The 16,377-nt window shown below is 36.8% G+C and overlaps 1 protein-coding gene and 1 pseudogene across 1 annotated transcript in view; both read right to left on the reverse strand.

Moving 5' to 3' along the window:
- LOC133237491 (small ribosomal subunit protein eS27-like) overlaps window positions 1–5,134 on the reverse strand; it is a 7,278-nt pseudogene extending 2,144 nt beyond the window's left edge.
- A 96-nt stretch (window positions 5,135–5,230) lies between these two features.
- PIK3C3 (phosphatidylinositol 3-kinase catalytic subunit type 3) overlaps window positions 5,231–16,377 on the reverse strand; it is a 161,715-nt gene continuing 150,568 nt past the window's right edge. The window contains exons 23-25 of the mRNA XM_061399575.1: window positions 15,663–15,753; window positions 11,237–11,362; window positions 5,231–5,586 (exon numbers count right to left, since the gene is read on the reverse strand). Coding sequence (XP_061255559.1) covers window positions 5,572–5,586; window positions 11,237–11,362; window positions 15,663–15,753 — 232 coding nt within the window. The 3' untranslated portion in view covers window positions 5,231–5,571. The remainder of the gene's footprint in view (window positions 5,587–11,236; window positions 11,363–15,662; window positions 15,754–16,377) is intronic.

The raw sequence follows: 16,377 nt of genomic DNA on the forward strand, positions 1-16,377 counted from the left end.
CTTCTCCGATAAATGGAAACTTATATGTGATCTTCTGTGTCTGGCTTCTTTCACTTAGCATATTTTTGAGGTTCATCTTTATTGTTTCAGTGTAAGTGCTTCTTTTTTGGTGATGATGGGTCAAGGAACTCCAGAGGTTAGAGATGGGGGTTGTACAAAGCTATATAGGAATAAGAGACCATTCTCACTGACCTAGGGAGGGTTTGTGCTAACAAAACAGATAAAGAACATGGTAACATTGGTCCTGATGTCTCAAGGACAGTGGTGATGATGATCAAAGCTGAAAAGTTAAAGAAATAGCTAAATTCTAGTTAAATTCTGTGGTTCATTCAGATGTTACTTGACCTGTGTTGAGCTTATTTATATCTACATCCACTCTGTTCACACTCCAGAATTTTAGAAAAGTTAGACACCTTATTTGGTGAGGTATCTGGTAAAACTGAAGCAGGAAAGAATCAGGGCTCCTTGGAGAAACAGCTGATTGCAGGGCTGGGGCACATCAAGTATAAAATGAGCCTGGATCATCTTGTGCCAGAAGTAAGAAAGGCTCAAGAACATTATAGAGTCATGTTGGACACAGGCACCAGACTGTGGACAGGTCAGTCTTGGGCAATTTTACCATCATAGTAAGTGATGATAGGAATGCACTGTACAATAAAATAAAATAGTGTCCATACTAATATAAATGAATAAATAATTAATGGAGAAAGGACAGCTGTATCAGTAGGTCTCTAACAACTGCCAAAAGAATAATGGAATTATTAAAAAAATCATTTGCCTTTCACCATAGTAATACTTGATTCAGGCAAGAAAAATCAACATATGCTAAAACCAATAGGTAAAAGTGTGTAAAAGAACAAGATATTAACATGGTTTCAAGGTGTCTCCCTATAAAATACTTATAAATTGCTCACTAATTTATAAGTTTCAAATACAAATTAACTTCAGAGTTTGTAGTTTTTCTAGTAGTCATGTATGGATGTGAATGTTAGACCATAAAAAAAGCTGAGCGCTGAAGAAGTGATGCTTTTGAACTGTGATTGTTGGAGGAGACTCTTGAGAGTCCCTTGGACAGCAATGAGATCCAAACAGTCAATCCTAAAGGAAATCAGTCCTGAACATTCACTGGAAGGACTGATGCTGAAACTGAAACTCCAATACTTTGGTCACTTAATGTGAACTGACTCATTGGAAAAGACTCTGATGGAGGGAAAGACTGATGACAGGAGGAAGGGGACCAGAGGATGAGATGGTTGGAATACATCACCAACTCAATGGACATGAGTTTGAGCAAGATCTGCGAGTTGGTGATGGACAGGGAAGCCTGGTGTGCTACAGTCCATGGGGTTACAAAGAATCAGACAGGAATGAGCGATTGAACTGGAGAGTTTGAAAAAAGCTGGAAAATGTATTTTTACCAAATGATGAAAGTTACCATGACCAGGCATAGAACAAATTCATATCATGTGTTTTCTGATAAGGTCATGAAAAGTACACAGTATTTATTTTTTTGAAGTGTTCCAACCAAAAATAACACAACTTGAGGAATATTAAACAAACTCAAACTATGGGATTTTCTATAAAGTAACTGCCTTATACTTTTGAGACTATTTTAACTAGTTCACACTTTATATGAATTTCTTTCATTTTTAGCTGTGCCAGGATCCCATCCAGGTGGTATGCATTCTTTATGGTGAAGTGTTAACATATCAAATTATTCATTTCAGAAATCTGGTATACTTTCCATATTTAATTATAGAAAATTCATGTTGTTTGTGAAATTTACCTGCCTTCCCCTCACACACAAAAAACCCCAAGAGTCTCAATTCTTTTTTGTATCCAAAATGTGTTTATTGGGATGGCTTCCCATTCATCTTGATACAGGATACTTTTAGTGCTGCTTCTGCCTCAAGGAGCATCCTTCTGTAAGCCCTGCTTCTCCTCTTGTAGGCTGGCAGAGGACAGTAGAGCAGCCAGCACACAGAACTACTGTGTCTGTACATGGCTAAAGCCTGCGGTGATTTTACAGCATCCTGGACATTTCACATCCATGAAATAGCAATTAGGATTCTGCATCAGGCACTTTTTCTTGTTTCTTCTTCTCTTCTGGACGGAGATGGAGATCCTTTGCCAGAGGCATGTTCTCATGGGGAGCTCATCACTGCCAGAAAGGCAATTCTTTACAAAAAAATAAACTGTAATGTTAGGTCTATGTGCAAAAATAGAAAGGATATTGTGCCTCTAAGTTAACAATTGCAGGTTGAGATTTACTTTGTCTGCATATTTTTACTGACTGACTTATTTCTTATTTCAGTTCAGTCGCTCAGTCATGTCCGACTCTGCGACCCTGTGGACTGCAGCACACCAGGCTTCCTTGTCCATCACCAACTCCCAGAGCTTGCTCAAACTCATGTCCATCGAGTTAGTGATGTCATCCAACCATCTCATCCTCTGTTGTCGCCTTCTCCTCCTGCCTTCAATCTTTCCCAGCATCAAGGTCTTTTCCAATGAGTCAGTTCTTCCTATCAAGTGGCCAAAGTATTGGAGCTTCAGCTTCAGTATCAGTCCTTCCATAGAATATTCAGGACTGATTTCCTTTACGATTGACAGATTTCCTATTTCAAGGCAAGTATGAATCTGTGGCATGATGACATGACTCAGTTTCTTAAAAATTTAATTAATTGACTAGTCCCTGTATCTTTGGTAATTCTGTTCAAAAAAAGAAAAATAAGGAATAGGCTTTGTTTGTGGGGATTCAAGTCTAATGGACCACATGCACTCATATGCAGAGTATGTGCATGAGAGTCACAGAGGTCAATACCATCACCACTGTCTCTGTGAGAAATGAAGGCCCGGAGATTCTGACGGTTAAGACTGTGATCATGAGTAACTCAACTTCAGACCCTAACTCTGTTCTCACTTTGCAGCCTTACCTTGGGCAGGTGATTCACTTGTCTTAAAGTTCTATAAAATGGGGAAGGAATTCTACCTCAGGACTGTTATACAGAAGAGTGATATATAAGGCATATGAAGCAATTAGTATAATCCTGATATGTAATAGTAAGTTCTCATAAGTTATGTTGACTGTGATTATAATAAATACTCACTTGAAAACTTTATAATACACAAATGAGGTAGGGAATACCTAACCCTATGGAGAGTAAAGAAAATCAGATTATATGAACCCCTTATTTAGGGACGTGAACCACAGTTTACTTCTTTCTGATAGCCCTACTCACAGTGGCTGCCATCCACATTTTCTCTCCCCAATTCAGAAATCTCATTCTGAATACAAGAGTATACTCCTACTTCTAAATTAAGGCACGTGTCCCCACAAACACTTTCTTCAAACTCAAAGAAAGCAATGTGCTTGAAACACTGTAAACTTGCCAAAAATCTGAATGGCAATGATAATAAAGGAAAATACAGACTACATGATTTTAAAAAATGGTATTTGGGGGAAATAGTAAGAGCACAGAGGTTGCTTGAGCAGTAGAAATGGAAACTGATGAATCATTTTTCTTTGTGATACAGGCTCACCACCCACAGCCAAAATACATTCTACAAAACCAAAGCCACTATCCTTCCTTAGTCAATACCTGTCTTCCTTCCTATAAAGCTCTCCCTCTCATAATCCCTATAAACTTTGCACAGAATACAAGCTCACTCATAATCAACCCACCTTATTATTGTTTGCCACTATACAATATCATAGTAGTTCAAAAACATTTATAGAGCATGTAACATAAATATCCATATTACTATCTATGCAAAATGTTATGGAGTTTATAATGATGATTACAATGATACAGTTTGACCTACAGTTAATTCAAACAGAGGTCAGCAAATTATGGCCTGAGGGTCAAATCTGGCCATAACATTTGGTTACACGTTGTCTGTGACTGTTTTACTTGTACAACAGAGTATCAGTTATGACCAAGATCATGCTTTTCAAAGCTGAAGATATTTATTGTTTTGGCCGTTTACAGAAAACGTTTCCCAACCTCTGTAACAGGAGATGCAACTACAATAAAAATGCCTTACTGCACTGAGTGCCAATTAAAAAGCTACAAATAAAGAATTAAAAGAGCTCAGAAAGTTGGAGCGGTCACTTTTAGCAGTGTCATTTTGAGGAAACTTTTGAAGAAGGTACCAATAGAAACAGGACTAGAAGAATAAGAATGCAGATTGGTTACAAACTTCTGGGTAACAAAACATGATGAAAATATATGAAGCAAAGAAAAAGTAAGCGAGAAGATGGAGCTTACCCATTAGATTAGGCATTATTCTCTTATGATAATATTCAGAGGCATTTTCATCCTTACCATTTTTCTAATGTGCATGTATGTTTTATACAAGTCAAATTCCATATGCCGCTAAGATTCTCTCTTAATTATATACTTGCTTTCCAGCTGGTAACCCCACTCTAATGCAGCAAACTCACAGATATGAATTTGGTAACATTATAATGACATTTTCTGAAACTGTGCCTTAATATAACCTTCTTAAATCTTTTTCTATCATTTGATATTAAATATTTATTCAGCATTGAAAGAGATACTGTTTACCTTCCAAAACAAAATTATATGACTTTACAACAATTTGCCAAGATTATCACTGCTCTGCTCTTCTCATTTGTGTTTGTTCCTTTTTGCTAAAGTTCCATTAGGTAAAAAAGCTAGATGGACTAGTAGGACTTCCAGTCTTCAAACACTACAAATTATTTTGCTTTAATCAGAAAGGGTAGATTATATTAACAGGTCTAGAAGAGTTACTTTTAAAAGCTCTTGAAAACTAAGTTTTCATAAAAAAATTTATTGCACAAAGACAATTTATGCTTACATGTAAAAATATCTTAGGTTCAATATGAAAAACTGCTGCCATATTACCTTTTGGCTAAGTATTGAGATAGTTACATTTTTATAACTTGATTTATATATGTACAACCTAGGTAAAATGTGAACTACAAAACAAAATTTCCAGTATTTGTAAGTAAGAAAAAATGGTTGTCTTATTTGAAATATATATAATTCTTAAGAATAGGCATAACATGTAAAACTTGAAGTATTATAGATTGGGCCAAAAAAAAAAAAAATCTAGGGCGGAAGAGGAACAACAGAGACAGGGAACAAGGGACTGAGAGACAAAGCAAACAAGCACAACCGAGAAGCCCAAACTCATACGATGCTCTGCCGATGTGGAGAGACGAGAAAACAATGGGCTTTCAAAGTTGAAGACTAAAATGTTTTACTATTTCAACATAAAATTCCTTGAGAACTCTCAAAGTATGTACATGGTTCTGGAACAAGATTCTTACTTCTTAGCTTATTAACAATGTGTACATTTGAAAATAATTATATACAATACTTCAAACAAACCATTCAAGATTGCATTTAAGCAATGACATCCAAGGAAACAGAACTCAGGCACTGTGAAACACTTAGGGCATATGGTATCTTCAGGACTAAATGTTCTCTTCCTTGTTGACAGTCTTAAGTCTTCATTACACACATGTTGCTTTTAAAGTTGTTTTCTTACAGTGACAATCATCTTGACGGGCCAAACCCAGTTTCATTTTCTCCAGTACTGCAAAAATTAAAAACAACAACAAAAAGAAAATTAGCTTCTCTGTTCACAAAGAAGAGAAACAACAGTTTATAGTCACAAAAATTAGAATAAGACAAACATGTAATCCTTAATAGAAAAAGACAAAGAACAACAACATAAACTTCAGGTAATTCTAGTTTATATGAGCAAATATTTTGGGGAAGGAATGTTTGCTAACTGTAAGCTCAAGATGACTTCATTATTAAATAGCAGACAAATCTAGAACTAGGAAGGCAAAAATTCCACTGAATTCTGCAGTGACAGATGATTAATATTCTGAGTAATAAGCTTAGTTCTTGGTGCAACATTTTTAGAGACTGTGAAAATTATTAATTTATTCCACACATTGTGAAGCCAATGTACAATACAGAGTACAGAAATGGTTTGGAAAAAAAATAAAAGGAAGCAGTGCTGAAAGAATAACAAAGATCCAGTAAAGAATTTTTTTGGAGACATTAACAAAGATGTGTGGGGCCATTAACGTAACATTAATTCATTAACAAAGATGATGCTATTAAACTGCTGCACTCAATATGCTAGCAAACTTGGAAAACTCAGCAATGGTCACAGGACTGGAAAAGGTCAGTTTTCATTTCAATCCCCAAGAAGGACAATGCCAAAGAATGTCCAAACTACTGTACAATCACGCTCATTTGACATGCTAACAAGGTAATCCTCAAAATCCTTCCAGCTAGGCTTCAACAGTACATGAACCAAGAATTTCCAAATGTACAAACTGGATTTAGAAAAGACAGAGGAACTAGAGATCAAATTGTCCACATCCACTGATTCATAGAAAAAACAAAGAGAATTCCAGGAAAACATCTACTTCTGCTTCATTGACTGCACTAAAGTCTTTGACTGTGTGGATCACAACAAACTGTGGAAAATTCTTAAAGAGATGGGAACACCAGACCACCTGACTTGCCTCCTGAGAAACCTGTGTGGAGGTCAAGAAGCAACAATTAGAACTGGACATGGAACAACAGACTGATTCCAAAGTGGGAAAGGAGTACATCAAGTCTGTATATTGTCACCCTGCTTATTTAACTTCTGTGCAGAGCACATCATGTGAAATGCCGGGCTGGATGAAGCACAAGCTGGAATTAAGACTGCCAGGAGAAATATCAATAAGCTCAGATATGCAGATAAATAAAGAGCCTCTTGATGAAGGTGAAAGAGTGAAAAAACTGGCTTAAAACCCAACATTCAAAAAATGAAGACCATTGCATCTGGTTTTATCACTTCGTGGCAAATAGATGTGGAAAATGTTGAAAATGGTGGCTGATTTCATTTTCCTGGGCTTCAAAATCAATGCGGACGGTGACTGTAGCCACAAAATTAAAAGACACTTGCTCCTTGGAAACTTTATGTTTTGATCAATGGAATATTTTATATTTCTGTTCTTTATTCCTAATGGTAAAATAAGGTCCATATAATGTAAAATCAGAAATAATGTTCTGATCTCTTCTCCTCTGGGCATCTTTTGCATCTGTGCCTTCTCAAACTAGATGAGAGAGTACAGCAGTTACAGTGGAAACATTCTACACACGGTTTAAGTACTAAGGTCCGTACATAAAGGTAAAACGGAATATAAATAAAATGAATAAAAGCCAAATAGGAAGCTTTCCCCTCAGGACTGAGGCAAAAAAACTAATTCTTTGTTTGAACAGCAGATGGAGCAGATGGCTTGTATTTAGAGGCCATGTTGTACCACAAAAACCCCAAAGAACCTTCAATACTGGAATCACATTCAGCATGGTAAGATGTCATGTTTATGGGAGGAATGTAGGACCTGAATTACTTCGGAGAGAGTCCCTGACACATCTGTTAGATACGGGGGAAATGCTGGCATAATAAACATACTCTTTCCTCCTTTCATGATGTATGTTTTAATCTCAAGTGTGAGAGTGTGTGTGTACAGCTGGCTTCTCTTCATCAAAGGTGCACTGGGGCTGCACATTCCTGTGACCTTCTGCTGGGCCCTGTACTCTTCCTCCTCAAATACCAAAGGGGCTAAGGAAGGGTTCTTGCCAGATGGATGGCAGTGGGATGTGCTCTTAGTATGCTGAGCTGGAACTCACCTAAAATTTCCAATCTGTTCATAAATTTTTACATTTAGTGTGCCAAAAATATATCTCTAACCTGAATCTATATTCATCCAATTAAATATGTATTAAGATTAATGGAAATCACCCCCATCCCCTTCTCCAGACTTTTACCATCAATCAATGAAGAAAGACAGACAGGAAAAAGCAGAAACTAGAAAGAAATGGGCTGCAATATGAGAGATTTCCATTGAAAGGCATACTTTTAGAGCATGAAGTGACCCAAACTAAGTGGTCTCCACCTTTTTGCACAGACAAGACTAGAAAGCCCTATAAGATGATTTTGAAGGGAAAAAGACCTCTGATGATGCAATTTCAAAGACAATGACCCAAATAAAAGTGGTTTTCAGTGGAAAATTTCCACCACTAGTAGGTGGGTGTTGCTAGGCAACAAATATTACAGTGTTTAATCTCAACCCTTCCTAGCAAATGGCATGATGGAATAAAATAAGCCTTTCGGCATGTCAACATAGCACCTGTATCTGGCAACTTTTCAGTCGTTTTTAAGAATATTTCTTTAATGCAGGAAGAACTTCTGTTAACATGTCTACCTCCATTTTGTAAAAAATTGGTTCTATAATCCATAATGATTACTAGGAAAGCAGTAAAATTAGCATAAAATCAATTAGCAAAATGCATCCTTATAATAAATGCTGAGTGACAAAGAAACACATGTTTATCATCAAAACTTGAGTGTGCATGTGATTTACTAGGATCAATACTTAGCAAATGCATATGTAAGAATGTGAATTTCGAAGGAAAACATATTCCCTCAGAGATTAGTTAAGAAACAACTATGCATATATATACTTTTATAATCTGAAAAGACTTAGGTGAAGTTAAGACCTTGTTTGGACTTCCCTGGTGGCTCAGAGGTTAAAGCGTCTGCCTCCAATGCAGGAGACCTGGGTTCGATCCCTGGGTCTGGAAGATCCCCTGGAGAAGGAAATGGCAACCCACTCCAGTATTCTTGCCTGGAGAATCCCATGGTCAGAGGAGCCTGGTGGGCTACAGTCCACGGGGTCGCAAAGAGTCGGACACGACTGAGCGACTTCACTTTCACTAAGACCTTGTTTAGTGTCTCTGGTACCTTTCAATACCTAAGCAAATTCCAATTAAAATTAATGTCTTAATGTTACACATATTGATATTGTTTGTTGTATAATAGTATGAACACAGGTGACAGTTAAAAAAAATCTTTATTATTAATTTATTTTTTGGCTGTGTGGGTCTTCGTCGATGCACGGACTTTTCTCCAGCTGCGGGGGCTGGGGGGCTACCCTCTAGTTGCATTGTTCGGGTTTCTCACTATGGTGGTTCCCCTTGTGCAGCACGGGCTCTCGGTCACGGGGGCTTCAGTAGTTAGATGGCTCCCAGGCTCTAGAGCACAGACTCAATAGTTATGGTGCATGGGCTTAGTTGCTCCGCATGATGTGGGATCACCTCAGACCAGGGATCCACCCATGTCTCTTGCACCGGGAGGCAGATTCTTTACCATGGAGCCACCAGGGAAGCCCTCACAGATGACATATTTAAAGAAACTTGAAAGACAAGCATGAGCATTTTCAAGTTAACTTCCTGAGGCAAAGAACTTGGGATTCTTGTGAATCACTATGTTGTACACCTGAAACATTTATAACACTATAAATCAACTATACCTAAATAAAAATAAAAAAAGTATATCAGATTCTGATAAAGAAGACTTAAGCTTGATAAGCTAGAAATTAATCTAGCTTGTCACTGGTTGGATATGGGGGTCAGAAGATCTGGGTTCAAGCCTTGATTTTGCCCCTCATTAGACACATGAAGTTGGCTACACATGAAGTTGGCTAAGTCATTATACCTTTCTGGACTTTTTCCCCTTACAGTTCTAAAATATTCTGCTGTGTTGTATGTTGATCCAGCTCTGCCACTAACTAGCTTGGTGACTTTGACAAGTCACTTAACTTACCCTCTGAGTCACAGTTTACTCTCTTGAGAAGTGATGACGATTAATGGTGGGTACAGCAAACCTTGAGTTGGCACTTATAATAAAATACGACTCAGACTGGTGTTTAGAGACAAGAAACATTTTTTGTCACAAGAGAGAAAGAATATCAGCTAACATTTATAGGAAAAAAAACTCCCTTATATTCATTAGATATTTCTTAAGTGTTTAAAGGCACTGTGCTTCTGGGTCATTGATACATATCCCAGTCTTCAAGAAGCTTGCATTTTAGGAGTTATAAGGTGATTCAAATATTTATAATAGAAAACAAAATGTAAGTGCAACTCATATTAAAAGTACAAAGTACTATTAATATTCAGAGGAAGATGAATCAGAGTGGCGTTAATAGATCTTGGAAGGACAGGTTGGATTTTAGCAAGCAGGCATTTACAGGAGATTCATTATTAAGGAGACAGACATTCTGGGCTAAAGAAAAGAGCTAAGTAGCCAGAGAAATGGAAGAGAACAAAAATATTGAGAAAAAGAGAGTATTCGGGGAATAGCTTAGAAAGAAGCTTAGAACACAACAATCTGGAAGGCCCTGAATTGCTAGAGACTGGACATCACTTGTAGGCAACGGGGAAACACTTTTCATATTTAAATTATAAAAAAAAAAGGATAAAGCTGTATTTTGTGAAGATATATCTGATTGGACTATTTAGCAGAATAAAAATAAGAATGCTGAGAGAAAAAAATACTAAAAGCAGTTTTGAAGGATTTTAGTTACCCAAAGTATCATAAAATGAAAAACTAGGTCAAAATGTCAATAGTGGGAAAATGACAGAAAATGATAATTAAAAAACAGTTAAGGAAACTCACAAGGCTTAGTGACATCCTGTATGCTGAGTGAGGGAGAAGTTAAAACAGACAAGCTTTGAGCTTGCAGTATTAGTAAAATTATCATTAACTGAATGTGTAAAGTCAGGAAGGAGTTCACAGGAGGATGTGGGAGAGGAAAGCGCCCTCATTTTTCTTTTCCCTAACCACTTACATCATCATCCTCATGATGAAATTCAAAATTGAAATAGGTTTTAAATCTGAGGTTTATCATCAAGGCTAGTGTAAAAAAGTCTTCCCTCAAACAACTGTAGAAGAGTCTGCTAACCAGTAAGTCTACAGATAGACCCTTCTGTGTGTGCTACATACACCATCACTTTTCTCAGCTTCTAACTTCTTTTCCTAGCACTTCACCATTTACCAAACCCAACAAGTGTCCAAGTCTCACTTGTCAAGGCCTCCACCAGGCCCAAGATCATTCTCAAGAAAAATTTATAGGTACCACTGACTACAATATACAGATATACCTATGCTGACGCTCCACAATTTAGTTACTAAGAATATTTCAGTGGAATGTTTTAGAGTTATTAGTGCATCAAACACATTCACGTTGGAAGGCTGGTGAGATGTCAAGAAGGCTTGACAAAAAAAAAATCAGAGAAGATGTGTCATTTGCAGAGAAAGGCACAGTTCTGAGAAAATTCTATGGGAGAACATGGAGACGCTGAGATGAACGCACTGCCATCAGAGAACTTACCTGGGCAAACTTGTGAATCTGCTCCACCACTGCAGCAAAGAGAGCATGGACACTTTCATCAATCAGACTTTGCATGTAATGTACTGCCTCTTCGTCAGACAGGTCTAAACGAAATTTATCTTGAACCTACAAGGTCACAGTCTATTAATTTTTGAATAAAGAAAAACATAACATTTTGAAGAGACAAGAACAGACAGATACAGATATTATTACAATGACCTATTTTTACAGCAAAGAAATGGTTCATAACCTATAAGGAGTTCTGAATACTATTCTCCTGAATGTGTAACTTTACTTTTTGCTATATGCTCTTTATATCACCCCATCTTGGTTGGTTGTAATTTTTTTTTTTTTCAGAAAAATATTAACAAAGTGAATAGAAAATAATTCTGTTCAGCCCTGCAAATTTAAAAACAGACAAAAAGTAAACTATAAACTAGATCTTCTAAGATGTCCCCTTTCCTATAGGAGTTCCTTATACTTCTGCAAAGAACTACTTCAATATGACCTATAATTTCTAAAGACTGAGGACTTTTTCATTATTTCATATTAAAACATACAGTTGATTCTGAATAGCAATAAGAACTAGAAAGATTAGTAGAGATATATATCAGAATAGTTCCCTAAAACACACAAGCAAATGTTACCAAATGATTGTGTGTTAGAGCTCAGTTGTGCCTGACTCTGCAACCCCATGGACTATAGCCCACCAGGCTCTTCTGTCCATGGAATTCTCTAGGCAAGAATACTGGAGCAGGTTGCCATGCTTGACTACTTCATGCTAACACTGTGCAAAGCACCTTACATGCAGTATTTCATTCTACTCTCTGATGGCTCTGAGGTAGATAATATCTCAATCTCTAAGACACAGAAACTGAGACAGAGAATTTAGGAAGCCAACCCAGGGACCTTTAACTGATGATAAGTGGCTTACGCTTCCAGACGATCTCAGTAACCACTGTACTTACTCCTTTCTCCTCTTATAAATGATCCATATAAACTTCTGAAAAGACAGGCTAGAAGAAAATGGGATTTCCAAGTGGATAAAAAGTGGTCCACGTTTAGTATTTCCTTTTAAGTATGGAGTTGAACTACTACAAAATCAGGAAGAAGAAAAGGCAGACAGTACTACAACCCATCACGGATGCAATGAACATGAACTTGGGCAAACTTCGGGAGATGGTGAGAGACAGGGAGGCCTGGTATGCTGCAGTCCATGGGGTCACAAAGAGTCGGATACGACTGGGAGACAGAACAACCACCATCACCACCCATGGCCTGCTCAGTGCTCTTTTCCCTTCACTGCACTGCAAGTATACCAGGTGATCCGACAGCCCTGCAGGCTCAGGGGAGAGGAGGTAAAAGAGAGGTAGGTGGAACAAGTGAAACACAATTTGGTGGAGGGAGATCTAAAAGTATACCTTCAATCAACTCTCTCATTTCTGGATCCCAGTTAAAGAATTTATTCCATTGTATTCCTTGATTTCTACCTAGGGAGGTCATGTCTGAGAATTTTAAAAACTATTTTTTTAAGGACGTCAAAAACACTATAGGGCAGAAGAATCAAAATAAACCTTTAACCCAATTTGCCAAAGCCTGCATACTTACATAAGTGCTTAAATTACAAACAGAAGATATGTATTTAGTATATAAAGAAAATGTTATTCACCAAATATGAAGACATTCTTTTTTTATAAGAAAGACTAACTGCATAAAAATGGTTGATTTGTTATCATACATATTGAGTTGTGTTAGGCTACTTGTTATTCTACCCCTGTCCTTTTACCTCTGTGCCTTCCACCCTTCTACAGTTTCTCCTCTGACTCCTGGTTATCTCTATCAGCTCCAAACTCTGTCCTTTTACACCTCATTAGCTAAGGCTGCACTCGAATCAATCTGCAGTGTTCTTTTTTTTTAAAAGAGAAAGACTATAGAACACTTTATTATATTTTTGTAAATTTTGTGCTACACATCTCTTATATTAATGCAAATTAAAATAAACTTAGAGACAGTATTTTTTAGATAGTTGAACATTTATCAACACTTCACAGAGCAGCACCCTTGAACTCCTGGCAAACTGGAAACCCAGATAAGACATATTACTTATCAAGCAAAAGGATGCAAACTTGTAAATCTTAGCCTCTGCACTGTCTTTCAAAAGTAGATAAAATACCCTTTGTTTGAAATATCGTTGAGTATTACCAAAATGCGACACGAAGTGAGTGAATGTTGGAAAAATGGCACCAACAGACTTGCTCAACACAGAGTTACTACAACCTTCAAAATCTGTAAGGAACGCAGTTATCTATGAAGCACAATAAAATGAGTAGTCAATTGCAAAAAATTAAAAAGAAATGATATATATATGTACTAAAATATGCTATGGAAAAAAGGAAAATATTGTTGAACTTTGCTATGATTAAATACTTTGAAGAAATGCCATAAAGATAGTTGGTAACAAAAGTTTAAACAATATAATCAAGATTTTCTAAAAGGAAAAGTTGAAATAAAAGATCTAATAAGAACAAAAACTACATACTGGAAGAAGAAACAAAAAGACTCCATTTGACAACTACCATTAGGACTTTCATAAATGAGTTCTGAACATAAGTGAAGTCAGGCAAGAGTGAGCATATGACAGAGCTAAATGGGTTTAAAATAAACAGCAACAACAGATCCTAAAAATAGCCACACACGCATAGACACACAAAAGCAATAACATTTGAAATCTGGTGCAGTCATCCATTTTGAAATTTTCGTCAACTACTTATGTTTCTTGATGAATGAGCTTAAGTTGAAAAAAATTACCCACATCAAAACCTAGTGTGATAAGTAGTCCATTTCCTAGTTTGGCCAGGGTGGGGAGTTTTGAAACAGTGCTTCCTAGAAAATAATAAATGAAATCCTAAAAAGAGCATAATTTTCTTAAATGTTAAACAATAAGATTTACATTAAAATCCCTCTCACTGCCAAAGACTCATAAAATTAAGTAAAAGAGAATAGGTTCATTCATGTTTGAAATTACGTAAATATTCTTGTACCTTCCGAATCCATATTGAAATACTAATGCCCAATGTGATGGCATCAGTAAGTGGACCTTTTGAAAGGTACTTAGATTATGAGGGTGGAGCCCTCATGAATGATTAGTGCTCTTATAAAGAGACACCAAAGAGCTTCCCGGCACCTTCCAACCCTAAGAAGTACCCTTTGATCCCAAAGGGGCTTTAACTTGACCATTCTGGCACTCTGGACTAGTATATAGAGCTTCCAGAAGCATAAGAAATAAATTTCTGTTGTTTACAAGCTACCTAGTGTCTGGTATTTTGTTATACTGATATATGTAGCAGCCCAAATGGACCAAGACAATGTTCAACCCACAGCGGTATGTTTCTAATAATGCTGAGTCAATTACATCAGAACTTAGGGCTTTTGGTGAGAAATATTATTTACAACCACCAGAAAAATTCCATCTTACAATTTTAGTAGTTTTATACTTCTGTAAGTTAAAAAGCTATACTATCTTTGAAGCTCATTATTAATAAGCCCTCTGCTATTTAAGATCATTTAATGTTATCTTTGGATAAATAAAATGTGTTATATACACCCCCCTCAATGGCTCTGGTAAAGAATCTGCCTGCTATGTAAGAGACCTGGGTTCAATCCCTGGGTTGGGAAGATCCCCTGGAGAAGGGAAAGGCTACCCATCCCAGTATTCTGGCCTGGAGAATTCCAAGGACTCTATAGTCCATGGGGTCACAAAGAGTTGGACATGACTGAGTGACTTTCACTTTCAGTGAATCAGAGACAGAAATTAATTTGAATAAAAAAAAATCTTCAAATTTATTACTCCTTTCTCCCATCTCTCACTGCATCTCAGGGTAAGATAGTTCTGAATAACTGCTCATCTATATGAAAGCTTTCTTTCATGCTTCTCTTTGCAGGTTAAGTTAAAAGCAGGTCTCTACTCTCCTGACACAGTAAGAAACCCCTGTAACCAAGGGTATGAATGGGAAAGATAAAGAACAACTGTTTTCTTCTATATACTATTATAATATTTTGTTTCTGATTCTTGGCATGCTTGGTCTTGGAGTACCAGGAAGCAGGTATCTTAGTAGGAATATTAAAGAGAAGCTAAACTTTTTAGGACAAAGAGTAAGGGTGGTGATAGTAAGCTTCCTGTTTTGATATAGTGAGCTACTCATGTGACTGTGGGCATAAACAGGGAAGGGGATAAAACTAGTTGCAGAGGGCTTGAGAGGCTCTTGTATTCTAAAATGTGAAAAAGAAATATACACAAGGTCTCTTTCTTAATTTACATTACTTAAAGAGTCCAGGGGTCGGGACAAGGGGAAATGGGTTGTTAAAACCCTGATACTTCTTAAGTATGAAAAGTAGACTATGATATCTGAGGGTATATGAAAATTACCTTTTTCACAGTTTTATCTGGTTCAAGAGCAATATCTGGAATGTTTGCATCCACCATCAAGGAAAACAAATTCAAAATAAGATTAGAATACCTAAAGGAGAATGGGAAATAAAAATAAACAGCAATATGTTAGAATTTTGCCATTCTTTTCTCATATTAAGAGCACTCCTACAAGTAGTAATACTTAGATTTTTATGATTACTATTACTCCTATGGAAAATACAATGTACGCTTATTCACCAGTTGTCTCAATGAAAAGCAAGACTTGAAAATATATCTTATTCTAGGGCCTTGATATAATACCACTTCTAGGTTTCCCAATAGGGAACACACCTTTGGAGTAACCATCTAATAATGACATTTTTTTCATTTTTTAGTAAGTATATTCTTTTCAGAAGGGATCTAAGGGGGAATCCGCTTTATACCATTAACTACGTTTTACTAAGGAATGAAGATCTGTCTTTGCTCAATGAAGACAAGAACCTGCTACCTTAAGACTACCTCAGTGTGTCATGGGTAATGAGTGAAGTGGCAATGTGACTCCATCTGCTATCTTAAGACTACCTTGGTGTGTCACGGGTAATGAGTGAAAGGAAATAGTGTGACTCCATTCATGAGTCATAAGTATCCTCCAGAGACACTAATCCCACCATCTTAGAAAATACAGTGACTGATCTGGTTATAAGCATCCTAAATGGAGGAGAAAATAGCTCAT

This window comes from Bos javanicus, chromosome 24 (assembly GCF_032452875.1).
Source record: "Bos javanicus breed banteng chromosome 24, ARS-OSU_banteng_1.0, whole genome shotgun sequence".
NCBI lineage: Eukaryota > Metazoa > Chordata > Mammalia > Artiodactyla > Bovidae > Bos > Bos javanicus.